This window comes from Pholis gunnellus (assembly GCF_910591455.1).
Source record: "Pholis gunnellus genome assembly, chromosome: 16".
Taxonomy (NCBI): Eukaryota; Metazoa; Chordata; class Actinopteri; order Perciformes; family Pholidae; genus Pholis; species Pholis gunnellus.
Genome location: NC_136543.1, coordinates 6,576,380 through 6,604,060, shown reverse-complemented (window position 1 = coordinate 6,604,060; position 27,681 = coordinate 6,576,380). Strand labels below are relative to the sequence as shown.

Genomic DNA, 27,681 nt, shown 5'->3' with positions numbered 1-27,681 from the left:
GAAACTTTACATAATGTCTACCGAATTGTATTTACTCAAAATGTAAACGCCAGGTTAATAGATTATAAGAATCCTTTCCTGGAGAACATAGATTCAAGTATTAACTTTCATTACTATCGATATATCCGCCAGGAGGATCATGCCATCACTCGTGCAACCGTCAGTGTATGTGCACCTCCGTGTCTGTCCGCTGCTTAACTCTCATTCCGCTGCAGCAAACGGTATCATATTTTGGGTGGCCAGTTACGGCTGCATGCTCGTGGACCTCTTGTGGTTGCGGTGACTCACACTTTCTCAAAACACCTTTTATCTGTTGTTTTATACTTCCAGTGATGGCCTATTGACTCTTCACTCACTACTCTTAAGTAGGGTTGGGTACCGAAACCCGGTGCCAATATGGCGGCAGGTAACGATAGCCTACCGTTTGTATAGCTACAGTAGCTAGCTAGCCATCAACATTTTAACAGAGAAAATGCCGAAAGGTAAACGGTCAAAAGTGTGGCTGTTTTTATTTTGGAAGCCCATGCTCACTGGCAGCGGTGGAGGAATGGAGACTATTGGACATCGCTGCGTTAAAGTCAGCAGACACTCAAGATCTCCGTGGTCAACTCAGCAGAAACTTACATGTTAGTGCACCTATATGTTGAAATTCATGGTAAACGCATTCAAACGGCACAGACCGGGAGCGAGCGAAGGACTTTGAAAGTTAGCGGAAAGATTAATGTGAGACAACATCCGGTTTCCTTAGACGAACATCCGGCTTTCAGAATAAGATGCCAACAAAGTATGAATTATATTCACATTAATTATAAAACATGCTACCTGCATCTCGTGAGTTAAAGGGAAAATACATCTAAACTGTGTGTAGTGTCTTTATTTTGTGATCGCTGGGTAACCATCATCACCTCGGAGTTACAGCTTTATAGTGATGAACAGTAGAGCTGCATTCACGTGCTCTGACTGTCATGAAGACACAAGACACACATTTTGATGAAACGTGCTGAAACATTTTATTCCTGTTTCACAGCAGTGGAACGTTTCACATACAGTCAGCACACTGAGCAGAGATAGTGAAGAGATAGAACTGCTGCTGTGTAAAGGGAATACTGCTGTTAAAAAGAACCGTATTTGTTTAAAGTGTTTGCAAACCAAATGTTATTGCCCTTTTGTTCATAGAGCAGTACTTTAAAATAAAAGTGCACAATACACTACTTTTGAATTAATTATTGAACTTTGCCATAACAATGCAATTAATCGTGATTAATCACGATTAAAAATTGTAATCGTTGCCCAGCACTAATATTTATAGTATACTTTAAACAGTTAAATATATTGTTCAATTTGAAGAAAAAAATTAGCCTTGACAATAAAAAAAGTATTGGTTTAGGCACCGGTATCGTTTTAAAAGTATCGTTTTAGCACCGGTATCGGAAAAAACCCAAACGATACCCATCCCTACTCTTAAGGGGGTAAAGGCCGCCAGTGAAACCACAGCTGGGTGCATCTCAGATCCTCCCACGGGAGTTTGCTGTCAGGGCGTTTGCTGAACCGCTAACGGCTGCATTCCTATGATTCCGGCTCAGTTCACTGACACACCTGCATAGAATTAAACCATCATCATCAGTTACACCTATTTTCCTCCAATGACATGTCAAAACATGTGCAGTGAAAAAGGTATTTCACCTTGCTCAGGTTTTTTTTCACAATATTCCAAGAATGAGACATGGCATTACATTTTCCATTAAATCAAAAGTAGTTTATTTAACTTTGCCTTCTCTGTATAACTTTATTATAATAAGACACTTCTCTGCTTGTACATTGCTCCCTTGAACTAAAAATGGCAACATTTGTTTGTGGGAATGTAAGTTGGGGTAGATAAAACTTAGATACATACCAATATACATACATGTGTGTATATTACGGTTCCATTAATAAAACCATAAATGGTAAAAAAAAACAAAAAAAAAACAGTTTGAACCACTCCAGGTACCTCGGTAATGCTGGAAACAGTACAATCTTTGAGTATTTTTTTTCCTGGAATACACTACTATTGTTTTTCGTTTAACATGGGTACATAAAATAATACGCACATCAACATTAAGAGTTAAGGAGGGATGAAGGACTCTTTGAGCCAGTGTTAAGTGTATCAATGTATAAACCAGTAACGGGCAAGGCAAGCTGCACCCATGGGTGTGTGTTCATGCCTGGGAGTGAGAAAAATAAAATATGTCCAACTTCACTTGCCTGCAGAAGAATGTAGGATTAAATTACACACAAAGAAAAAAAACAACCCGGGTGAGGTTGTCCACTGCATGTTATTCATTTGGATGAACATATACACACAGCTGAATGTATACATGTGGATGTATTTAAGAAACAGTAGATTTGTCTTAATGATATTGGTTAAATCAAGTGTGGGCAAACAAGGCAGAAAGTGCTCGCCATCCATGTTAACCCCTCTGGTCCCCCACCCACTTTCCCCGAGTTATTACACAACACCAGAAAACGCACACATGCCACACACACACACGCACACACACGCACACACACACATACACAAATCAAATGCCCTACTCACAACATCCCAGAGACGATCTTCCAACTGTTTTCAGTATACAAACACAAACCCCAACTTACAGCAGTGAAAGAATTGATGCAGGTGTATACATCGCTTTTCTTTTTTTTTTTTAGTTCACCTTGGATGTCTCCGTGTGCCATTTTTATGTCTTTTTATGTATGATACAAACTATGTTTACAAGTGTGATCCTAACATCAATCCAGTATTTTTCTCAACACTCCAGGTCGGCATTATTTGTTGCGAGTGGAAAATCTTGGAAACCGTGTCAACTGTAAGGAGGAGACTCGCGTGACACCGTGCGTCAGCATTGTCCTGAATTCAATTAGTTTGGGCTTCTGGCTGAAACAGCCATTCCGAGAACACGCACGTTGAAAAAATACTGCCTCAGACAAGGAGCTCTTGGTAGTAGTCCTTTCTTGGTGTGAGGAGTCTCCACAAGAGCACAGAGGGGCGGGGTATAACGGTACAATACTCGGGCTGGCTCTGTACTCTGGGCCCAGACAGAGTACCTGTCCTGTTGCATCACATGTAACTTGCACACACCAAAAAAAAAAGAAAACAGCAACCGTGGGTTTTTGTTATACTACAAGGAGTGCTTATTAGAACATATTCAAATACCTATTGAAGCATAAACAATTTTTATGAAAGTCAAACTTCTCTTTATTCTATCATGACCTACATGTATATTTAACTTTTTTTTTTTCCTCCTACAAGATTGATAGTTATTTCATCCTCGGAGAGAAAGAAAAAAAACACCAGTGTTCCTATAAAAATGGAAGTCACTGAGGAAATAATGGATGTTAAAATAAAGCCATTAAGCTAGCATTACAGTCTTCATGGGGTAAACAAAGCTCACGCATGACATAATAAAACTTGGGGAAACTTTTGAGTTATGCAGAACTTCTGCGGGTAAGGACGATGCTACAATGAGGCAGAAAAAAAGCCTTTATTTCCTAAAAAAAAGGACCAACCAATAGCTAATGAAGCAGGTCAACACTGTTGAGCACTGAGCAGTAGTTCTTCAATGGGTCCCATCACTCACAGTAATCAGAGAAATAGTTTTTAGGAGACCAAAAAGTCAGTAAAAGGAGGAATTAGGGAATTTAGATAAAAAAAAAAGGTATTTTAATGACCTGCTTTTTAGAAGAAAAGAAGAAAAAAAAAAAACACACCCCCTAACATTTCTTGGAGGCTGAAACTTAACACCCAAAAAAAAAAAAAAAATGCCAGAAAACAAAACATATTATGGTACATCATTCTTGTTAAAAGTTGAAGCTGCACTCTTTCCCTTTGTGAGGGAAGTAATGCAGAACTGCACTACCTAATACCACCCAAGGCCAAAGTGTGGTAGAAATATACACAGGTACATAAATATAAAAATTTGCCCAATCCAAACATTTTTGCCAATTTAAATGTTTTCATTTTGCAACCACATGACTGCATGTGTTTGTACAGATGTCATATTTGTGCTTGTATATGTGAGTGTGTGTGTGTGTGTGTGTGTGTGGAGCTTTGTGTGAATGTCCTCTGACAAAACAACGTGCACCATTTGCAGAACCACATGCTTGTCAAATCCAACTGGGGTGAAATTCTTGAGGGAGGGGGGGGGGCACAACTGAACGGAGAGCAAGACAGAACAAACGGAGAAATTTACAATAACGGACGGTAGATAGTCGATTGATGCAAAGGGAAAGACATGACCGAGGTAGGGGGGTGGGGGGGCTAAAGTGAATTTGAATACCATCTCCATATACTGTACAATGCACTAATATGCTTAGGGATGCCAACAGATAAGCCATGAAGTAATTATCAAAAAGGGATTAGATGTAAGAGGGTGGTTTTAATGTGGGTGGGGTTCATCTGAAATGTTTTGAAATATTTCATCACTTCCTATTTTTCGGGGAGGGCCAGTTGCCACGTCGGTCCCCGCGGTTGCCACCTCCATTACCAGGCCCGCCAGAGCCGCCACCGGGCGGCCCTCGTGGGCCTCTTCCTCCCCCTCCCCCTCCCCCTCCACCTCCGCCAGGGTTGACCCTCCGGTTCTGTCGTTCCATGCCAGGACGCTGGCTGGAGAAGCTTCTTTTATTCGCCAAGGGCTCCTTTCCTGCCATGTCACGATCGACCGCACCTCCGCCACCGCCACCGCCTCCACCCCTTCCCAGGTGGTGGGGATGGTGAGAAGAATAGGATTTCCCTCCTCCTCCTCCTCCTCCACCACCTCCTCCACCTCCTCCTCCTCCTCCTCCTCCCTCCCTGTCTCTGAACTCTGTGAAGTCGCTGCTCTCGGAGGCGGTCTCCCACTCCTCGTTTGCCTGGTCCGAGTTCTGGTTGGTGAAGTCGGGGGACTTTGCTCCATGGCTGTGGTGGTGCTGGGGGTGGGTCTGCCCAGCATTGCCCTGGTTGTAGTGGTGATGGTGGTGACTATTTGTATTGTTAAGATGCCCGCCCCCACTATTATTGTTGGCTGTTAGTGTGGTGCTGTGGTTAGCATTTTGGGCATTGCCTGTCACAGGAGCAGAGACGGGGGCTCCGTTACTGTCCTGAACTGAATTCAGGGCAGGAGAGGAGGGCCTTCCTCCCCCGATGACCCCCACTCCTCCGTTGATTCGTGCGGCATTCTCCCGCTCCTTCAGTCTCCGGAAGCGGGGGGGCTTATCCTGCTGATGCTGGGATCGCCCGTGGCGGCGACGTCTAGGTGGTCGCTCAAACCCGCCGGGAGGGAACCCACGGTTAGTGGGAAGAGGCAGCGCATTTGGCCCTCCAGAGTTTGGCGTCGGGTTGGTCGAAGCTTGCTGGGTCACAACGCCTCCATTTTCAGTGGAAGCCGAGGAGGCAGGGGCTGCAGCGGGCAAAGATGGCGGAGGGGGATTGGACCCCTGACTTTGAGTTTGACTTGCATCAGCCGTCTTGTCTTTCTTCTCTCCTCCATTTCCTCCCCTGCCAAAGTCTTTGGGCCCAGAGGTTTGTGGCGGGCCTTGCTGCTTTCGAGCTGAGGCCGATGACTTGGAGGACCCACTGTGAGATGCTGAGCTGGGTCCAACCCGGTGTCCACCAGGTGGTCCTCCAACATTACCACCACTTCTGTACATGTTTCCTCCTCCACTACCTCCACCCCTTCCTCTCCTAGAGGGTACACCCCTGGGAGTGAAGACCCTGGCCTGGGAACCTCTAGAAGGTGCAGATGACATGTTCCCGCCGCCAGTGGCGTTGGCATTATCAGAGCCATTCTTAGTGTTGGGTTTCTGGTGCTCTTCCTTGTCTGAGGGACCAAGGTCACTTGCACCACTCTCACTGCCGGTCTCTGAACCTCTCTCCCTCCTTCTCTTAGGGATCTCCTCGTACTCTGAACCCTCACTGCGGGTTTCACTTCGGTTCCTGGCCCTGGCTGGGTTATGCTGGGACCGATCCTGACCATGCCTGCCACTGGCTCCCTCGCCCTTGGACTCATGGTGGTGTCCACCGCCAACAGATGGGCGGTAGTCTCTGCCGCTCCTGCCACCCATTCGGCCCCGACTGCCACCGGTGGGGCCAGCAGCTGCCGTGTAGGTGCCACGGTAACCACGGCCACGCCCATAGAACTCTCCCCCTCGTCCACGACTGGCTCTGCTGCCTTTGGCAGGTACTCCATGGTGGTGGGAGGGGCCCCCTCCTCTCTCAAAGGAGCGGTCCCTGTCTCTCCTGGAGGACCCTGAAAATCCTGAAGAAGTGGTGTCTACATCCTTGGGCCCTCTCCCAGACCCGCCCCCTCCTGTAGATCGTTCTTTTCCTGCATTCCTGGGTTTGGCTGTCTGGGCCGGTTCATCTTTAGATGGAGCTGATGGATTCTGGGAGGTGGAGGAGGCTTCCTGCTTCATGGAGGTGTGTTGGCCACCATCTTTGTCTTTATCTTTCCCAAAGCTTGTTTTTTCTCCTCCATCAGCTTCCCCTCCGTCTCTCTTAACCTCCTTAAGCACTGGCTTCTTAATGGGGCCAGCCCTTCTGTTGGCGTTGCTGCCTCCTGACTGGTGGGAGGGTTTGTGGTCTGATGGAGTGTTGGAGGAGTCCTCCCCTCCACGAGAGTTGTTTCCACCTCCTGCATTAGCCCTCCTACCATGAGAAGACCCCCCACCCGTATTGCTGCTGCCAGGCCGTGGGCCCCACTGGGTCTCGGTCTTGTGCTCCCGTCCCCCTCTTTGGTTTGATTTAGGATGAGGGTGCTGCTGCTGCTGCTGAGGCTGAGTATGACTGCCATGTTGAGAAGGAGGTGGGCTAGCGGTCATGGCGGAATGGGGAGCATACACCGGGCCCGTTTTCTCCTGTTTCACATGGCTGCTACTGCTAGCACTGCCACTGTTGCCTCTTTCCCCATGACTGTGCCCGACACCACCTTCACTCTCTCTCTGGGATGGGTGATGATGCAGGGCAACTTTGACATTGCCATCTTCCCTGGCAGAAGAGGAGGAGGAGGAAGAGCAGGAGGATGAGATTGAAGGTTGGTTGATTGCAGGAGAAGAGTCTGTCTTCTTAGCAGGGGCCTCAACAACTCTGTCTCGGTTGTTCTCTGGCTTGTGTGGGTGGAGAGAGAAGTGAGGCTGCGGAGGGTGGTGGCCGTGATGGTGGTGAAGATGAGAGTTGCTCTCAACAGGGTGATCGGTACGACCGTTGCGATCGTAGTGAGGGTGTGGGCCTCCCCATATCTGTCCCTGCTGAGACCCTCGTGGAGGACCTTCATCCTGGTGGGTGTAGCTATGCTGCTGATTTCCCCTCTCCCCCCTCTGCTGCTGCTGCTGCTGCTGCTGCTGGTGGGGATGCATCCTTGCACCCTGGTCAGTGAAGTTGTTAAAGTTGCCTCGCCCACTCATGTAGTGATGAGGGTGGCCGCCTCCCTGGGCCCCAACTTGAGTTCCAACTGGAGGTGGAGTCTGATTGGATGTCCCAGAGGTGGCGCTGGGCTGCTGGATGGGTCCCAATCCACCCTCGCGCATGCGGTGTGGAGGAGTGTCACTCCTAAGATATAGAACGTAGAAAGAATACTCAATTAATCCATCAAATTAAAAGGGTCACTTCACCCATATTACAAAATAACTTATTTTCCCTTATCATTTGAGTATTTGGAGCATATGAATTATGTAGAGGTTGGACACAGTATTATATACACACGTACAATCTAACTTAATCCAATTAAACAGCTCTGAAATAAATACCAACTTTGGAAAATGTTTACCTTGTTCTCAGTACATACAGTAGAATGTGTTGAGCTTAAATCTCCCACAAAGTGACTTGTATATCCATACCTGGGCCCTTTGGCCACATCGTCATCCTCCAAAGCCTGCTTCTGCCTGAGAGGTGATGTTAGCCCACGGCCCTCCCCTCCGCCGGGGAATACCTCCTGCCCCCAGGCCATCTTAGGATCCATAGGGGGGGTCCCACGGTGAGGGTGCCCTGGGTGCTGTTGCTGCCTGTCAAAGGGGTCTGAACCAGATCCCCCCGAATCAGACCGCTCACGCCCAATGAGCCCTGTAGTAGTGAAGAATTACTTTTAAAGAAAATATCGATATATAGATACCGACAACAAAACAAGATATTTGTGGGACTATGCAGTAATGACTTCAGCCTGCGTGCTACTGCACCAACATCTGAACTGGAACAGAGAAGTTTTGATTGATGGATTGATTGTAAGAGCTTCAAAGCATTTCATTAGATCTAAGTGATAATGTCACATCCACTCACCTGATGGGTGCATGCCTGCTGAATAGTAGTCCATAGGCGGAGGGCGGCCCTGCATCATGCGGGGGTCCATGTAGGGCATCATCATCCAGCGAGGGTCGAAATTCATTGGCAGTGGTGGGGGTCGGACCATATTGCTGGGTGGATACATGGGTCCACCTTGCTTTGGTCCAGGCCCGGGCTGGGGTGTTGGACCTGGTGAAGGACCCTGTGGAGGCTGGGGGGACAGCTGGCTTTGTGAAGCCTGGTTGTGTTGCTGCTGCTGTTGTTGTTGTTGTTGTTGCTGCTGCTGCTGCTGCTGTTGCTGCTGCTGTTGTTGTTGTTGTTGTTGCTGCTGCCACTGCTGCTGCTGCTTCAGGAGCTGCTCCTAAAGAGAAATAAATGTGACACAGAAAACTTAGCACCCAGGATGTTTAAGAACAGAAATATCAGATATATATATATATATATATATATATATATGTATATATATATATATATATATATATATATATATATATATATATATATATATAAAGGCATGCCAGCATTAGCAGCAAAAGACGTATCTGTATAAAACATAGCTCATCGAGAAGGATATATTTCAAACTCATCTAGAATGCAAAAAACATTCAAGCAATACCTGTACAGACAAATACAGATCCTAACCTGCTGCTGCCTCTGAAATCGAGGTGGAAGAGACTTCTGATACTTTGAGTAACCCTGGCCAGGAGGACCACCGGCTTGACGTCCTGCTCCTCCTCCAATGTTCTCAATCTTCACTGGGTCGACTGCTCTTTCACCTCCACTTCCTGCACGAATGTGCGGTGCGCCCATGGCCTCTTCCTTATTCTCTCCTGGTAAAGGTACGTCCAGCGTAGGCTGCTGTGGCTGTGACGCGGCCGGCTGGGGACACTGTTGGACTTCTGAACCAGGAGAAGGTTGTAGGGTTGAATGAAAGCTCATTATCAAGACATGGAAGCTGTATTTGAAGTGCCATATTAAAACACACCAGGTGTCGAGAAAGCCGAATCACATGTTCGTGATCCAAACGATTCAGACCCGAGAAACTCACCTGCACTGGAGTCATAGCTACTGTTGCTGCTGGCTCGCTGTCGGTCACCGACTCCAGGACTGGACCCCGGCTGGACAACCAGCAGTGGAGACTCTTCAGGGTCCACACAGGGGGATGGGGGCTGGCTGATGTTGGGGGAGGAGGCAGAGGCTGAAATAGATGGACTAGGGCTGCCTGCTGTGGCAGCTGCAGAGTTTTCATCCGGGCTGGGGCTTTTACAGCCGCTGCTACCACCACCTCCTACGTTGCTGCCCTGCTGCTGTTGCTGCTTCTCATCCAGCCTCTTTAGTTTCTCTGCGCAGGCTGCGCGCCTCTCTTCCTCCATCCTCCGCTCTTCCTCCTCGCGGCGGCGGCGAGCTCGCTCCACAGCGGCAGAGATCTCTGTGGAGGACTGCTTCCTGCGCTGACGCCAGGTCTCATCCTCATCATTCTCCTGGGGTCCAGGGACCAGTAGGCCCGGCTGGGCAGGAGGAGAGGGGCCTCCTGGTGCTGGCTGAAGCTGGCTGGGGACAGGTTTCGCCGAGCTTTGAGAGGCACCCTGATTTTGAGGCCGGTCCTGAACAGTTAGAAAATACGATTGCGTCATAATGCAGCTTTCAACTCTCTAGATGACATCACGGCAATCTGTGAAAAATGTTGAACGAATGATTGCATCAACCGAAAACAAAACTCAGGAGGCAAAAAAGCGAACTTAAAACTAAAGATGACTTCTTCATAAGACCCAGGGCGGTGGATGAGATTATGATAGAAATGATTCGTCTATGAGGCGCTACCCAGATGGCTACCTGTCGGTAAAAGGAGTAAGGCCCTTGTCCAAGGAGCGGCCCTGGTGGGGGGGAGGACTGCTCCCGGGGGCCACCCAATCCAGGCCTGCGCCCCTGTATACAGGCAGACACAGTTAGCCATGCTCCACCACAGTACTCTACACTGACAAAAACACGCATGCACATACACTAACACATCTCTTCCCACAAGTAAGTCTTTGCTCGACAGAATGTCCAAATTGTCTTGTAAATTTGGATGTCACATCTTTTCACAGCTTGAGCATAGCCTGTCTTAGGCAACACCCTGTTGCTACTGGTTAGGACGCTACCTGGTAGTTGGCTGGTGCTCCCTGGCCCCCCCGGCCGCTGCCTCCCTCCTCGGCCCATCCTGGCTTGCTGGAGGGTTGGGGGCCATTGTCAGCATTAGAGGGAGGAGTGTGGCGGGTGTCTCCGCCGCTGTCCGAGGCTCGAGAGCGAGAGGCTGCATCCTGGGACCTCTGCTGCTCACTGAGGACAAGAGAAACTTTTGTCAAACTAATCATAGTAGCTTGTATAATATAATCACATTTATGCCAAAGAAAACACAGTATCGTCATAATCTGAAGTGATCTCATGCTGAATCTACTTGGTCACATACTTGCTCTCGGTTCTCTCCTCTTCTCCCTCTTCATCTCCTTCATCATCACTGAACTTCAACTTGGCGGAGTAATCAATCTCCTCATGAGCCCCTGTTAAGCAAAAAACAACAACATCAGATCCTCGTTTATACCAAACATCCTGCACATTTCTTGCACATTATTCATCATCCTTCACTTTGATAGACCCGATCCTCCAACCTCTCCTCCTCCTGAGCCGATCGTAGTGACTGACTCTGCTTTAATCAGCAGGAATTATGATAAGCAGAATCATCTGCAATGTTAGAAAGTATCAATCTGACTCGCTACCGCTACGCCTTCACCTCATTAATCATTTAGACTGAAAATGTTCCACTCGTAAACACAAATCCGTCTTACATCTGATACATTAAACAGAACAAAGATTTAAAAAAAAAAAAAGAAATGTCTTAACTATGTTGTCTACATCAAGAACCAGCTTGTTGATTTACCTGCCCAGCCCTCATCTCCATCATGGTCCAGCTCGTCTAACTCCTTCAGGTCATCCTGCTTTAGGATAGGGGGTCGCTTCACAACCTCTCCACCTAGATCACGTGGGCCGCCCTGAGACCTGCCGTCAGGACCACCCTGTCCACGAGAGAACCTGAAAGAGCGGGAGGAGGTCAGTGATATGTCGAAGGTACAAAAACGTGCCCACCCAAACGGCAGGAAAAATAGAATTCACCAGGTGAAAAAACTGAAATAAAGTAGCGCAACACAAGCCGTACAATTGGTACTGGCAAGAAACATACCTTGGAGGAGGCCCTTCCCCAGGTGCCGGGTACCTGAAGGGCCCCTGAGGGCCATAGGGGGCCGGGAAGGGCAGGTAGGGAGGATACATCTATAAAAAAAAATAAAAAAAAGATTCAGATACAATTATCTATTTATGTAATCAGGAGAGCTGTTTTAAAGAGGACATGAAACATGCATGTTTTGGCATTGGTAGCAGATTAATTATTTAATTAAAAACCACCGTGCACAAAATCAGATTGTAAAAAGTTGTTAAAACCACAGATTCGACAAATTCATTTTCATAATTTCAACCCAGCCATCTAGTTGGCGAGCCGCCATGTTGGAGTGACGTTTCGGCAGATGATGTGGAACAAAATCGCAGCGACAGTAAATAGTGTTAATCCTGCAGTTATAAAAACATGGTCCCAGACACAAAGACATATTCAAAAGAAGAAATCCTAAAACGGGAGGACGACAATGGGAAAAGCTGGACGACACTTCAGAGATGGTGCTGAGGATATACTGTGGGCAGTCGCCTCTGTTCTGAGGGATTAACGGTGTACGGGACCTCGAATGGAACAGGTTAGCATACTGCAACATGAAGGTGCTCTTGTCGTAGCTATACAACGGAGCTTCTTCTTTCTTTTAAATGCTTACATCTGTCATGTTTGCTATATAGTTGTTGAGTGGAAATCCAATTAGTAACTCAGTTTAACTTGGTTGACTGCTTCATTAGTTGCTGTGGTAGTCTATTGCCTTTGACGTATGCAGGAACCATAATAACATAACAAATGTCATGAAAAGAAAGTGCAGCACTGGCCAACTCTGCACACCATCTGCAGACAAATGTCAAATATATATGAGCCCTGCAAATGCACTGCAGAAAACCAACATACTGTAAATTATATTAAAAACAATAGTAGAACATTGCTTGAAACCAAAAAGGAAAACTTACGAAAGGAGGAATGATCCCTCGGTATTGGGGGAACCCAGGCCCCACAGGGGGCTGGGGCAGAGGCAAGGCGGGGCTGCCTGCAGGAGGGTTCCTAGGTGGCCCGTGGGACTGAGAATTTGGAGGGGGGGCCCCAGCTGCCCCATCCATTACCAGAGCCCCAGCAGTGCCACCCTCCCCTGCCCCCTCCCCAGTGGGCGCCAGGGCGCGGCTCCCACCGTCCCGCCAATTTGTAACGTCTGAGGACGGTGAACACAGGAGAGGACAGAGCGGTCAGCATGCTTCAAAGGCTTATTAAATGGAATACGGTCAGATATGCAAAACCATTACTTTAGAACGATAACACATCCTTTCAAATAAGCCGCCATATAGGAATGGATTTAAGTTTTCATTTCATATTACTTTCAGTTAATTAAGTGGGAAAATTTTTTTATTTTGCCTCATTCCCCAATTCAATTTGGTTTTGGCAAGCGCATACCAACCAAAGCATAAAAAAAATATATATATACGAATATTTGTACACTTGTGCATTTGCAGCAATACAAGCTAAATGATTAAAGCTCACCGACTGTTTGCTCAGCTGCCCCATTAACTGAATGAGCTGAACCACTCCTAAAAACAGGACAATGTCTACATAATTATAAAGTGAAATTAAGATAAGATTGTCTTATGCAAATGAATAACAGCAGACTAATTGCACATGACTCCTGTAAAATAAGTTTCCCCACCACGACTGATTTCCTTAAATGACTAGATGATCAATTATTAAAGATTGGGTGGGCATCACTCACTCTGGGGGCGGAGGCTTGGTCCGGGCCCATACCACTGATCTGCAGTGCCCTGTTCTCTGCCAGCTTTGTCCTGGTCGCCAGCCGCCTGCAGGGTGGGAAATTCCTCGCGAGAGAATGGCGACGGTAGGTTTAATGCCTTTCCACCTGTAGAAAGGGAAGACATAGTGTGATGTGTTTTTTTTTTTTTTAAAGAGGGGGCCATGTGTAAGAAAAAGCTTATTCCAGTACATTTCTTATGAGACATATACAAAAAGTAAAACTCACCATCCCCTTGTGTTCCATGTGTAACACTGGCCTGTGCCCAGGACCTTGCCCCTACGGCCTGGGTTGAAGCTGCGGCCAGAACCTGAGAGGAGGCGCGCACACACACAAAAGAGACAAACACCATATGATACATGTCAACTATGGCCAAATTATCTCTATTATAAACTATCAAGAGTGCGACTTTGCAGTAATTTAAGTGGCACAGTCTGTACCTCTGAAACTGGTGGGGTTCTCGGGCGGGTCGGTGCAGGTGTCGGTGAAGCCGCAGGCTGCGGCGATTCCGGCTGCGGTGCTGACAATGCATCGGTACTTAGAGAAAGAAAAAGAAAGAAAGTCACAAACGGGAGATATCAGACAAAACAGCTTCAGCGAAAGGAAAACGGTAAAGTGATTTTTCCTTCAACCAATTGTAGTAACAAGTAAGTAAAAGTTGGTTTGATTGATTTGACTGCTAAAAGGGGGGTTATTTACCTCTTTGGGTCCGCTTGTTCCTGTTTGCTTGCCCATCCTGTGCCGTCTTTGGGAACGAGCGAGACGTTGGGATCGTTGCCTTTGTTTTCTGCCTTCAGACTGGGCAGGTTGGCAGGGGGTGGCATACGCCGTGCGGAGGCAACTTTACCAAGAGACTGCAGGCCATGGCGGGGGGGAACTGATATGGGGAAGAGAAAGGAGGTCATTAGCACAGATGGACCCCTGAAACCTGACACCAATTAAATCTTCTGGGTGTAAGGAGGTTTACTGATGACAGGGACGGCGTTTGCTCGATACACAATTAGGATGCTGAACAACCGACAACGCTAGAAGCTTGGTAGTTCCAGTCTGGTGATTCTGATGGATATGGATTATTAAAAGCCTTTAGATGTTATTAAAAACCTTCAGCAAACCCACTTCAATTAGAGTTTATGGAGAAGTATTAGGAAATTGATGCTCACAGAATCATGGAAAAGCCTTCAGATTGGGAAAAGTGAGGCTGTGCTGAATATCAATCCCTCATTTGTTTCCTCGAGGCTCTGAGAAACCGCAGCGGTGCATGGCTTCACTATGTAGGAGGAGGAAGTCTATAGTTTGGAAACGGGGACAGCTGCTTGGATCAAGTGGAGAGCTTCTGAATAAAACATCGACTGGGGACTCAGCACAGAAGTCAAACAGCGTCCACAAGTAAGCCTCTGTCTCAGTGGCTCCCAGGCTCCACTGACATGTCAAGGCCTGAGAGCCAGTCACCTTCCAGACAGGCCAGGACTACTTTTTATAGGTTTACAGATGAGAAACATTCTAATAGACAGTGTTATTAAGGCCTACAACTGAGGGTAGTAAATATCCTCCATCCCTGAATAATATTAACAGCATCAGCAAAACCAGTTTGGTAGGCAGTTGAGAGATGCAGCACATCGTCCGTTTCCTGTATTGGAAATCAGCACCAGAGCTTTTAGGGAGACAGCGAGCTACTGCATCAAAGTTGCGGTACTTGGTGTCAGGAGACAGCACAGCACAGACAGGCACTTTTAATCACACAGCCTATGGGTAAATTCAACTGTGCGGAGCAGATCTGTTTCTTAAGCCCCGATCTGATTAATTACAAAACAAGTCGCACATCTAGTGACAAAACAAAACAAAAGTGGCAGAATGTAAATGGAGCCTGTGAGGCAAGCGATATTGAAAACGAATTCCCCGGGTAGAAAGATATAAAGGACGATTCAGTACTGTGGATGTATGACAATGACAGCTTGGACATGACAGAAGCAAGATACTCACCAACAGGCTTTTGTGTTTCAAGGCTCTTTCCTTTGTATGTATCAAACAGGTTGAGAGACGCATACTTGGTTTTGCCTTCCTTCCCCTTTGCAGTTTGCCCAGAGCGCTCTGACATTGCGCTGTCCGCTCATTGAGTATGGTGAGCCCTGAGACTGGGGAGGAGAGAGGCAGAGAGTGAGAGGTTTGACACCAGCTATACACAGAAAGTGAGAGTAAAAGTACTGATTGTACAAGATGGCATTCAAAACAACGAAGCAAAACAGAAACTATCTCACGAATCAAAATATCCTGAACATATGTGATGTGAGCCTTCAGATTCAGATCAGGGATTGGACAGCTGGATTTGTGTGGTATAATTAAGCAGTCAATTAATAACTTACAATAGAAATTAAATTTTTTTTTTGTGCTCTGTCTCACAGAAGAGATATTCCTCCATTTCAACAAATTATCAATTCCCAAAACAGATATGTGGCATTACACAATTGTTTGTTCCACACTGATGCTTTTTCTCTTGTGCGCCACAAATGTTCTGTTGATCATTGTGTACCTCATATATGTACAATTGAAATAGATAAAAAAATAATAGAAAAAACACCTCTTAATGCCTCCATACTTAAAACATTAACCTCTAATAAACTTAAAAGACTATCTGTGACATTGAACATTTACCAGTTTAGTTTGGGCTGGCAATTAAAGGGATTTTAAAAGTTCAACAACTTAAACAATATGTGGATTCTAAACCAATTTAACTAAGTTACATGGCTGGAGAATGATGAGAGATGAAAATGCCTGTTCTGCAAGATAAATAAATAAATAAACGTATCGAAATAGAATAGTTATGTTAAGCCCAGTCAATGACTACATAAAAGCCATTTTCGTATTTGGCTGTTTTCCATTCAGCACCATTGACCTACTGCTGTACAGGCCTGACAGCCCAATTCTTACTGATACACAATGAAACGTGTGTTAGGGTTCTCGTGGCAGTTACACCGGCATTTGTGCAGCTTTTCATTGATACATTTCTGGTTCTGCACCAGCTTTTATACGAGGTGCAAAACTGGAATAGTACTGGAGGTACTTAAGCATCCTCTTACTAACACAAATTTCAGCTCGGAGAGGTTCATCAGCATAAATACAGTTTAAATGCAAACAGACCTAGTGCAGTGCATAAATACACACCTCATCACAGGAAACTCTGCACACAAAAAAGAGGGGAAAAACTGAGCCACGGTCTCTATGGCAACACATTATAAATTATATTCTTCTATGCCTTTTCTTGGCTCCATGGCAACTGCCAGGCCTTTAACTTGAACTAATTTTACTGCACATCAATAAAACACAGAGATGACATCTGTCCAATTCAGAGGGATTTGGCTGAATCCAGCAGGTTAAACAGCTGACCCCCCCCCCCCCCCCCCCCCCCCCCCCACACACACACACACACACACACACACACACACACACACACACACACACACACACACACTCCACCCAACTCCCATTAGGAACAATTACTGAGAACAGATGATTCTCATCGGATTATTATGCAACAAATAACATTAGTAATTACATTCACTTGCTTTGAATGAAGTGGTGACATGATGCGAGACAATCCATGTGGTCCAGGACCATATTTTAGAGCTGAATAACAAGTCTAACTTATAGATAGATGCAACAAGGCTCACACCAACAATGTGATGAACAGTGGTGTGACTGTGTTTGGCCAAACCAGCAGACTCAAAGCATCCCGATGTTAAGGATACCAAAAGACTCGAATGTAAAGCAAACTGCATTTCACTGCGCACTGATAATCTTCATATTGACAAAACGCAACATATCTGCAACACGCATATCATTGAGGGAAATAAATGCATGAAACAACCGACTACCCAGCAGCAGCACTGCATTGTGCCAGATGAGCTTAGAAAATTAGGTCGTGGGATGGCTGGTCAACTACATGTTGTATGGGGATTAACAGCAGCTACACTACCAAGACACAGCTGCAGCAACATATACCACAAAGGGGCCTTGAAAAGCTAAAGCTAACGATAAACACGAGCATATTTGGGGCAAAAACAGCTGGTAGCTTCTACAGTAGCAATTGCAATGACCATACATATGTAGAAACAACTGCCGCGGTTTACAAAGATATCTGTATTCCAGTGCTAACGGTGGCTAACACAAGGCCTCTGTGTTCACGTTGGGAGGGGGACTGCGTTGATGTTTCATAATGTATCTCAACACCTTGCGGTAACATGAGCTCCTTGCTCTTCAACTGTGTGAGGCACTATGTTGTGAATCACACACCTACATCGCAACTGATCGATTTTTTGGGGGGGTTGTTGTTACGTTGTTGCTTCTCTGTCGTTCGTATGAGGCAACGGGCAACGCAGAAAAAAATGATTTTATTGGGAGAACAAAACAAAATGGCGGCATTGACAGGCCCGGTGCATTATAACGTTAATATAACCGGTTGTGTAGCATAACTTAGCTCAAACTAAGTCTACTTGCCATCATGAAGCTAACATTAACATGTATTGGCAATATGAGCAAATCCAGGTTTATTTTTCAGAAAAATATCCACTAACATCAGTGTATTGTACATTGACAGTATGTTAGCTCAAGCTACACAAGCTTCAGTGTATTATAGGCTAACGCGTTCATCAGCTAACATTAGCGTTAGCGACGCACAGCGGGTCGCTGTAGCAAATTAACGTTATTATGTAACGGTATTTTATCAACGAGCCAACTTAGAGGCCAGTATCGCTCGAACATTAATACACATACGGTTATTCAGAAACTATTACACTCATAGATATGACAAACGCGCTTGCTTACCACTTAGCCACGCTAGGCTAACGGTCTAGACAACCACCTAACATTAGCTAGCTAGCAACAACAACCAAGACCCTGTGTCTTTTTCAAAAAGATAAGACTGTGCTTCCACAAAACACCCTCTCGGGTTACGTTAAGCTGACTCTGTGTCAAAGGGTAATGGTGATTTCTGCTCAGAATAATGTATCTAATCGGTGTTTGCATGAAACATGCTACATTTTCCGGCCACTGACCTGGTCTTGTCCCGACTTGTCTCGAGGTTGTATCGCAGAATGAGGTTAGCTATGCTATCGCGTAGCTTTCTAGCAAGTGACCCAGCTAGCTAAGCAACGTTATCCTCCTGCATAGTCAAACACACCAGGTCTTTGCAGTAGATCGCACCAAACATTACGAGTAGCACTCTATCGATAAAGAAGGTATTCGGCTTACTTGCACTCCTTTTCTTTTTTTTCCAAAAATAAATGAAAAGGAAGAAAACTATTTTTAATACTGGACTCGATCCGTCATCTAAAGAGCCGTCAACGGCTACTGGGTAACTTCGTGAGATGGAAGCCGTTTGGGACCTCTAACATTAGCGTTACAGTAACCTAATTATGTGACTGTGTAATTATGTTATTTAAAAAAACGCTCTGAAATAAACGTAAATATAACACTTCTCATACTCTAGTGGCGTGAATGTGGATGTATTAAGTGTGGACTTTTTGCACCCAACATTTGTATTTATCCACTATCTTTGGTCTGTCGTCATTACACTGAGAGGAATGAAGATGAAAGATGCTTTACAAACATCAACTTTATATTTTGGCAAGCAAATACAAACTCAAAGGCTGCAGTGAAATATATCTACAACAGAGAGAGAGAGCACTGTTGTCAAAACGAAGAGGGTATCTCAGGTCACACATATATAGTGTCTCCTTCTAGCTGCTAGAAACTCTTCAAAACCAGCCTGTAATATCACAGATGGGTTTAGTACACTCAGTGCAAACAGAGTCACCACTTCATCTAAGTATGTCGACACGTGAAGGACGTTGTTTCAGGTTCTCCTCAGTCCTCAATGTACTTAAAACATCGCCAAAGAAAACAGTAGCCTGTAGCCAGAGGATATTTGATGGCTGTTACTAGTTACTATTCAGATAAAGCTCATTAAACTCAACACATTGGACTTAGAGTGAGGTCTGTGTGTGTCCGATGGGTGTGGAGATGTCAAAGAGAGCTTAAACCTTTAATAATAAATACATATTTACCTTTTACAGAGTACACACGGTAACCAGTGGAAGCAAGACGGCACGTGTGTTCAGCCTGTCATATTACATTTACACAGATTTTGTATTTGAACATAAAAACGTAAAAATATGTATTTATTCATTCATCAAATATTTAATTTAGTCATTGAAGCTGTTTTGATCAAAACAAGTTCATAGATAATTTGACAATCACGTCTCATCTTGTGAGGAAAGAGCCTGGAAGATGTTCAAATTATGGATTAAAAAGTATAGAATATATACCCACAAATGTACATCATATTTTTAACAGTGTCATGGTGACGTGATATGTTGCAGCATAATGCTGACACCATTTCCAGCCCTTACAGTCTCTAACATAGGTTTAAGGCCTTAGGGGGGACATTGGGATTGGGCCTAACTCTCAGACGAGATTTGTATCTGCTTCCGGTTTTGCCAGAAGGGTTTCAGAATAAAGAAACCAAAACATAAGAAGCTAGAAGCTGACAGGAAGTGGTTATCTTAGTAGCAAAATAAAGGTTTTTAGGAAATATTCCCCTCATCAATAGAACCTTTTAAGAGTCATTGACACTTCCACCAATCATGAGTAAATAATGGAACTGTATGCAATTTACATTTGGCACGAATGGGTTTTAACTGATAATGACCTTCCATAAAGAAGTAAGAAGGTGGAAAACCTTTATAAACTAAGTGAGCTCACAAGCTATATGGGAGAAAGTATGAACCATAAGTATGAACCATAGTGGAGTGAGCAGGTTTAATCAGGCTCCAGCAGCAGGACTAGCTTCTGGACTAGTCGCTCAATCCCAGACATCTTGTGGAGACGCTCTCCTTTTTCCCCCCAAGCTTCTCGTCCCGAGGCAGAACTTAACTCTCCTCACGAGTCTGTGGTTTCTGAAACTCTACCCAATCTCCATTGTTGAGGGGCTGAGCTGTATTAGAATATTAGAAGACATTCTGCACGTGCAAGAGAGGATACTTTGGCGACATTATGTACTAACCTCTTCATTCTCACATTCAATCACACGTCTAATTCATAATTTTACTAAAACTCACATAAAAAAAACTCATATATTCATGGCACACTCACCGCTTAATAAAAGCAATACTTATAATTACAAGTACCCATAAAACATTTTAAAACACCCTACTTCAGTATGAAACTATATTATCTGAGAAAATAGGAATCATTTCACACCAGCGTCAAATATACAGTAAATCTGTTTGTGAGGTGAACAACTGAAAGTCATTATTTTTCTTCGTCGTGGAAGACTGTGATGTGATACTTTAGTGTGGTATTATCGTACTGTATGAGGTGATGATTTCAGCCTTGAAACAGCATGATTTAAGTCCCTTGCTGGTTCATACCGTCATTTGTGTAAGAACAGGAAACTCACAAAATATTGTGAATGTGCAAAGATTTTAGCAAAAACACACACTTGGTAACGTATCCAGAAACTGAAAATGGACATGTGACTTGTGCCTTCATCAAGTGTGGTAATTGTAGAGAAAAGAAAAGAGAAAATAAGGAGAAAATTGCATTTTAAGATCACCACAGCCCCAACACAACTGTTCATTCGTTGTTCTGAGCTTCCCAGTTTAAAATGTCTGTGTTCTTCCTGAGAAATTCATTGGAGTAAAGAATAGCTTCCTGTTTCCCTTTCGCTCCAACATATCTGGAATCTGGGAGACAAACACAAGGAGAAAAAATAAAAACAGGAGCCAGACGAACAGTAATGAGTTTTCCTGCATCGTACCTGTTGATGTTAATGAACTTACCTTCCTTCCACATGCTCTACCGGCCACCATACAGGTGGATCTTAGCGAACGAGATGGTCTCAATAATTGTCATGTGGCCCTTCTCGTAGATGACAAAGATGTACTTCCTGTCCTCCGCAGAGCCGCTGTTCAGTGATGTCATGCAGGAGTAGCCGCTGGGACCCGCCCATATCTGCACAGCTTTCTTCACCCAAGAGTTACCATCAGTCAGCGACCAGCGTAAGGTCATGTTAATTCCTGAGGGGGATGAGGCAAGACGTTAGTATGATGTACTAATGATCTTTTTCTTTACAAGGACCTGAAGTAAACTGATTGTTTTGGGGTGCAGGAAAGCAGCAGCAGCAGTGGTGGAAAGTAACGTAGTAAATTTACTCAAGTACTTCAGGTACTTTGAGGTTGACTACTTCCTTTCTAAGCTATACTCTGTACTTCTACTCCACTTTATTGCAGAGGCAAATATTGTATTTTAACTACATTACATTTATTTGATAGCTATAGTTACAAGTTACTTTACATATTCATATTTAGCATAAAAAAACACATGATTAAGTCACATTAATATATCATGCATTGTTATATATTACAGAACCAAACAGCATGTAAAAACTAGAACTAGTGCTTTCTGGTTGAATGCCTCTGCCAACATGTCAAGTCGCAGTTTACACCATGTCTGTCCAAAATGTCATCGCTTCATCATTTTATCCTACACTGGTGTGAAATTGTTATATTGTAACAGAGCATGTGAACAGAATGGCCTCGCTACTTTTACTTCCACCACTGAGCCGCAGTGACACAGGTCAGCAGGAAGAAGAAGGGAGTATGACTGTTAGTGTCAGCGGCTCTTACTGCTTTGCGCATTGGAGGGGTTGGTGAAGTAGAGCACTCCCTCTTTCACCAGAGCTCCGGCTGCTACTGCAGGATCCACAAGCTCGTAGTCAAAGAACGTATTTTCAACGGGCAGGCTCAATCCGCCGTCCAGGCTGCGTACCACTATGCGACACCTACAGTGGTAGCTGTTCTGGTTCCGCACGTTGATGACGATGCTGCCGTCCGTCATCTCCACCGGCTGCAGGGGAGCAGAGAGGGTTACGCTTGACAGTGATGAAATGCTCTGTTATTAAAACATTCATTGACTGGTATTTGATTCATGAGGACAGCTTGTTATTGCAGTGAAGACATCACACAATGGCTAAGATAAGTGCCAGGTGTTTTAAAGAATACAGGTCACAGCGGTGTTTCTTTTGGCCACTAGAGGGCAGAAGAACTCCACAGCAAGCTGACCGATAAACGGAGCTATTAAAAGTTGTTATGGCTCACATGACACACATCCAGCAGAAACAATGCAATATCAGCACTCAGAGTCATATTCCTGCAAAATTGAAGTCTGATCCTCCATCTTCTTTTAGCTTTGTTTGTTTTTTTGCCTCCAACTCTGACTTTCTTCAACAACTAGATGCTAACTTTGTCTGCTGTTTGGTGCTGGAGAGGCAGCGTTCAGTAGGTTAGTCATATGATTATATAATGTTTTTTTGTATTCATAAAATATCTGCCAGAAAGTGGGTTGATAAGAGCATTTAGGCTGAACCATAGAGTGTATTTGCAGGGCATGAAACCAAAGCAAAGAAACGAAACAGGCTTAAAAAGGTCGGTAGAGCTGCAAAGTTGGGTGATAATTCCTGGTGTGTTTCATATAACATAAATACAATTGATGACAAAAACATATATATGGCTGAAGCTTTCATGAAGTTATATTTTTAGAGCAGAATATGATGTATTTACAATTGTGTAGATCTCCAATATGAGGTGAGGATACAAAACAAAGGAGAGGACGCTCAAAAACGCAACAGGCTATTGGGGCAGCAGCAAGGGAAACAAAGTTAATTTAATTTTTAATTCACTGTGATGTTTTTGCAGGCTGCTGCTGATGAGCATGTGACTAGATAACTGAGACTCTGTGTGGAGACTTTGCTAATTCTAAGATATTTGAATGCTTTGTTGCTGTTGTTATTGCCGGCAACGGACGATGAGGATAACATTAAGTGTCCCTTTCAGCCAACCTCTTGATTCCTACAGTGAGCTGTCAAAGTAGGCCAGCATGGCGCGATCCACAAGCAGCAGGCGTACCTGGCACTCGTCAGGGTCGAAGTCCTGTGCCCTCTTCTTCTGGTTGTAAGGGATGCTTTTCAGCACGCCGCCGTTGTACCAGTTCCGTCCGTGGTCGTCACTCAGGATGCAGAAAACCCCGTTTGCCTCCAATGTCCCATGACCACACACCACCAACCTCCCCTTAGCTGGGTTGTAGCGCTTCTGTAGTGCAAAGACACAAACAAAATGTGGACTCGGCAAACGATAAACAAAAGCAGATAAGGTTTTTGTGTTTCTCCAACACCACAGAGATTTCTGCCTTTAAAATCTCTCCACCTGTACATGAATGACTCACCCTGTCAATAGCTTATAATCACAATATGGGACATTAATACAGCACAGAGGTAATTTAGCTTCAATTTGATTTCACTTTACAATTAGGAAGCAGCTCAGCAGCAGCTTTCCACATCATACAGTATCGTCCTGTCTCACCTGGATGCCGAAGCCCGGCCCGGGACTAAAGCTCTTCACTCCGAGCTGGACCGACAGGTTTCTGGGCTGGCTCCAGCTGAGGCCGTCGTCCTGGCTCTCCACCATCATGGTGCTGGACGGGTTGCAGTAATAGTGGTGGAAGCAGATGCTGTAGACCAGAATCACAGAGCCCAACTCCTCGTCCACCACCACGGAGCCCAGGTTCAGGCCATCCGGCGTCACTCCATCATCGACTATGAAGGAGGTCGGGGACCAGGTGGCTCCTGGAGGGACGGAGGAGGAACAGGAGAGGATGCAGACATAAGTCAAGACTACTTTTACAACAAATTGTATATGTTTGCTACTTATTCTACAAGAAAAATACATTCCTTTAAGTATTTTGGTTATTCAACTTTCCTCTAAAACATCCCAACATCTGTTTCTTTCAAGTTTTCATCCTGAAATTTGGTTTTAGTCTCTTTATATTCCTTCTTGCATACTTTGCAGGAAGGTAGTGCTTCAACCTATTTATTTCACTGCAATCAATATATATATGAGAGACAAAGTTTGTATTCTCAAGCAGTTGTTGTCATGATCTTGGTTTCGGTTAAGTTTGTTTCCTGTTTTATTTTGAAGTTCCCTGCCACTTGTGTCCCGTGTTCACTTCACTTCCTGCATTTGTATGTTTTCCCTCCACTGTAATTGGCTGCCCCGCCCCTGATTGAATCCACCTGTGGCTAATCACTACACCTCCCAGTGTATTTAAACCCTGTGTTCACTTGTCTCTGATTCGGTTCGTCTGCTGTGTTCCTGTCAAGCATCCTTCTGCACGTGTCCGGTTACCCGGTCATGGTTCCTGTCGTTTTGCCTGTTGTATTTTCAGTTTTCTTTTTTGTTTTGATGTTTTTGTGTGTTTTAATACTTTAATCTTATTTTGTGTAATCAGATCTGTGTTGCAATGAGTAGGGCTGGATACTGAACCTATTTACTGCCCGAAATATGTTGGTAAGATGGAGAACCAACAACTGTCAAGTACCGGCGGCTGGCATCCAATCTGTGCACAGTGTCATATTCTTTTTTTACTTGACATTTTCTGATTTCAAATCTTAAGTTTCCACAATTTTCGACTGCATTTTATCTAGGTAATGACCTCCTGCCACTGATTCTAACAGTTGGAGTGAGGTAGAGTTTTTGTTAATAACCCTCAAAGTAAAGTTTTGAATAAATTGTGTGACTATATCGGCACTGAAAGTAACGTATCTCATTGGCTACAGTTTTGAAAAACTGGGTATCAAATGATTAGCAGCTCTAATTTTAGTAAGTTTAGACATTTAGTAGTAAAACATCTTCCTTTGCAGTCTTTTAAGGAAGCTTCACAATTACTGTATTTTAGCTCCTGGAAGTTTACGTTGAGCTTGAAGGCTCAATACAGACGTTGTAAATAGCATTTTGATCAAAAAAAGTCTTATCGCAAGATCCACTTGTTTTGCAATACTCTTTTCACCGAAAGCCTAGAAAAAAAGCAGAACATGACCTCGTTTGTTTTGGTGAAATAGTTTCTTTCTGATAATTTTGACATAAACGTATGTAACGAATGAAAATACGGTTTATGGCTTAAGTTTCATAACGTAATGAGACTGTTAAAGTTCTGACCAAAAGAAACCAGGAAATTACAGAAAAGGGAAGTGATTCATTATTTAGTACTTTTCTCTCCCTTTTTGACTGTTATGTATTCCCTGTAGACTTCTAACTACTGTTATAATATATAGATGGATATATTTATATGACTGTCATTGTTGTCCTTGCCTTTGTCCATGGACCGCCTCATTGCGATGAACTTTGCTCCTATGTCGCTTGATGTTGACTTCCTGGCCTCTGTGAAAGCCAGCAGGCTTCCTTTTGGGGTGAAGGTGAGCAGGGGGATCCTGTAGGTGTCCACCTCCCCCATAACTCCGCTCACCCACAACAGCTGCTCTTCATACAGCAGAGGTTCAATCTGGACGGCAAAGAAAGGCGAGACAAGAAAAGGAAGAGGGGCTGAGTAAGGTGAAAGAGTTGACACATCTGTGAGCGGCACAGTCAGGTGACACCAGCAGGTGATCACACTTGAAATTCAGGAAAGATCAGTATATAAAATGGAACGCTTTTATCTCCATTCATGAAAATGAGTCAAGAATCCACAAGTAAATTGCATGTGAAACAAAACTCATGCTGTTATTACTACCCAAAGGTGTATATATAGCATTTAAATGAGCTAGATCAGTTATAACATTAAAGTACTGGTTACATGTTATGCATCAATAATAGTGCAGTAAAGTAGTTGTATAACACTGACTGATACAACGCAGACTACTATTTTGAGTTTAAACTTACATTTTGAAAGCATAGCTTTTAGTCGTTGCTCAGTATTTCATGGTGTGGCCACTACAATCACTACTTTTACATTTGAATACTTATTCCTCCAGTATCTATAAAAAATGAATGCATGCCTAGGCTGGACACATCAGTGACTTCAATGCTGAATCAACACTTTTGACAGCTTCTACAACTCGTGTTCCAACAACACGGGAACTAGATTGTGTTGTTACGTATTTCTATGACACTTTGTGTACAGTAGCCTACCTGTTCAGGGCTGACAAAAACACAGGAAGACAAAAGGAAGAGCAGTAACGACAGTGCAGCAAGTCGGCTTCCTGTCTCCATGACTTGATTCACGTCCTGAAAACGTCTTCCTTATTCCGACTGAGAAATAATATCGGTTATTACAGAGTACAGATGAGTTTCGAAATAAATCCACAAAACAAAAAAGCGGACAGAGGTGGAGGCGGAAATGCTCCCCTCAGCTCAAGATACCACGGTATCTAGCTAGTAAGTCACGTGACCAAGGAGGGCCGTCACATGACTATCGTTCCTCATTTTCCGCCATGCACCAAAATAAAAGATGAATTCATTGATACTCAAAATTGTATCAATTATATATATATATATATATATAGCTATATATATTTTTAATTATGTAATTTTTTAATTTGCTGTTTTATATGAATTATGTTTGTATGCACATCACTGTACATATACAGCTGCTGAATGATGGTTGAATGTTTTTTATTACATATTAATTAAAATAAGATTGTACATATTCAAGAATAAGATACCTTGTGATAATATTTCACATCTAATGAACCACATACTTCATGTTTTTGACATTTCTTTCCACTGAGGTGGAAGATCAGATAAATGGAAGATGAACGCTGTACGCAGATTTGGGAAAAAAGCAGTTACTAATTTCATTTGATCTGTGTTGAATTCTCTGGTAGGGTTCTTTGATTACCAAAGGAGTACTACGCTAAATAGACATTTTATCCAGACAGGGACGTAATTTCCCCAAAACGACACAACTACACAACCATTCAGTGTTACAGTAGAAAGCAGAGGTCTTCAACAGGGGGTCTGCGACCCCTAGGGGGTCCGCGGAGGTACTGCAGGGGGTCTGCGAAATCTTTGGTTGATTAGACAATTTCTTTTTTTTTCAAACATGAATCTGTCCATTATTTTAATAGTTCAGTATTGTATGCAAGAGGTATGTTTATTCATGGCAGTGGCACTAATAGGCCATCAATCATTTTCGTTTCCACATTTATGTTTAAAATGAAAACATCAATTTGAATAGCTTGTATGCATGACTATCATGCAATTCACAGACAATGTTGATATTGGCATTGGTATCAGTTGACAAGGTATGTTTATAAATGGCAGTGGCATGGCCACCCTACTCACTGTACCTTCACATGTTTAAAATAAAAACATGAATCTATGAACCTGTGTATTATTTGAATAGCTTAGTATTGAATGCACAATAAAGAGGTATGTTTATACATGGCACTAGGCCCAGTTTAATATAAAACACAATGTTATACAATATACATAGTCGGGGGTCCCTGCTCCATCTCTCTATCAGTTTCTGGTTTTAAAAAGGCAGAACCAATTTTGGTCTGCATATATTCATGGCACACTCAGCGCTTAA

General features: G+C 44.1%; 2 protein-coding genes across 2 annotated transcripts; both read right to left on the bottom strand.

Moving 5' to 3' along the window:
- Window positions 1-3,505: 3,505 nt before the first annotated feature.
- On the bottom strand, window positions 3,506-18,430 carry prrc2a (proline-rich coiled-coil 2A). Its single transcript, XM_079175881.1, has 16 exons — window positions 18,315-18,430; window positions 15,247-15,398; window positions 13,966-14,143; window positions 13,707-13,803; window positions 13,495-13,576; window positions 13,231-13,374; window positions 12,443-12,678; window positions 11,508-11,596; window positions 11,208-11,359; window positions 10,740-10,830; window positions 10,432-10,609; window positions 9,339-9,894; window positions 8,933-9,189; window positions 8,288-8,651; window positions 7,852-8,074; window positions 3,506-7,564 (listed from the first exon to the last, which is right to left on the bottom strand). Exons 2-16 carry the CDS (start codon window positions 15,359-15,361, stop codon window positions 4,462-4,464), a joined length of 5,865 nt encoding a protein of 1,954 aa, XP_079032007.1. The 5' UTR covers window positions 15,362-15,398; window positions 18,315-18,430; the 3' UTR covers window positions 3,506-4,461.
- Window positions 18,431-19,289: 859 nt separating this feature from the next.
- On the bottom strand, window positions 19,290-26,505 carry neu1 (neuraminidase 1). The gene is made up of 7 exons (XM_079176478.1): window positions 26,280-26,505; window positions 25,464-25,653; window positions 23,679-23,941; window positions 23,226-23,408; window positions 21,948-22,167; window positions 21,102-21,338; window positions 19,290-21,005 (listed from the first exon to the last, which is right to left on the bottom strand). The coding sequence occupies exons 1-6, from the start codon at window positions 26,358-26,360 to the stop codon at window positions 21,118-21,120; spliced, it is 1,158 nt and encodes a 385-aa protein (XP_079032604.1). The 5' UTR covers window positions 26,361-26,505; the 3' UTR covers window positions 19,290-21,005; window positions 21,102-21,117.
- Between the last annotated feature and the right edge of the window lie 1,176 nt (window positions 26,506-27,681).

Excerpts from the sequence above, each read along its gene's own strand:
- prrc2a (XM_079175881.1), bottom strand. The coding sequence starts at position 15,361 with ATGTCAGAGCGCTCTGGGCAAACTGCAAAGGGGAAGGAAGGCAAAACC. Across the intron at positions 10,831-11,207 it reads TGGAGATGAGGGCTGGGCAG|GGGCTCATGAGGAGATTGAT; the intron begins GTAAATCAACAA and ends TTTGCTTAACAG. Across the intron at positions 7,565-7,851 it reads GATGTGGCCAAAGGGCCCAG|GAGTGACACTCCTCCACACC; the intron begins GTATGGATATAC and ends TCTATATCTTAG.
- neu1 (XM_079176478.1), bottom strand. The coding sequence starts at position 26,360 with ATGGAGACAGGAAGCCGACTTGCTGCACTGTCGTTACTGCTCTTCCTT. Across the intron at positions 23,942-25,463 it reads GAGGCGGTCCATGGACAAAG|GAGCCACCTGGTCCCCGACC; the intron begins GCAAGGACAACA and ends CCGTCCCTCCAG. Across the intron at positions 21,339-21,947 it reads CCCCTCCAATGCGCAAAGCA|GAATTAACATGACCTTACGC; the intron begins GTAAGAGCCGCT and ends CATCCCCCTCAG.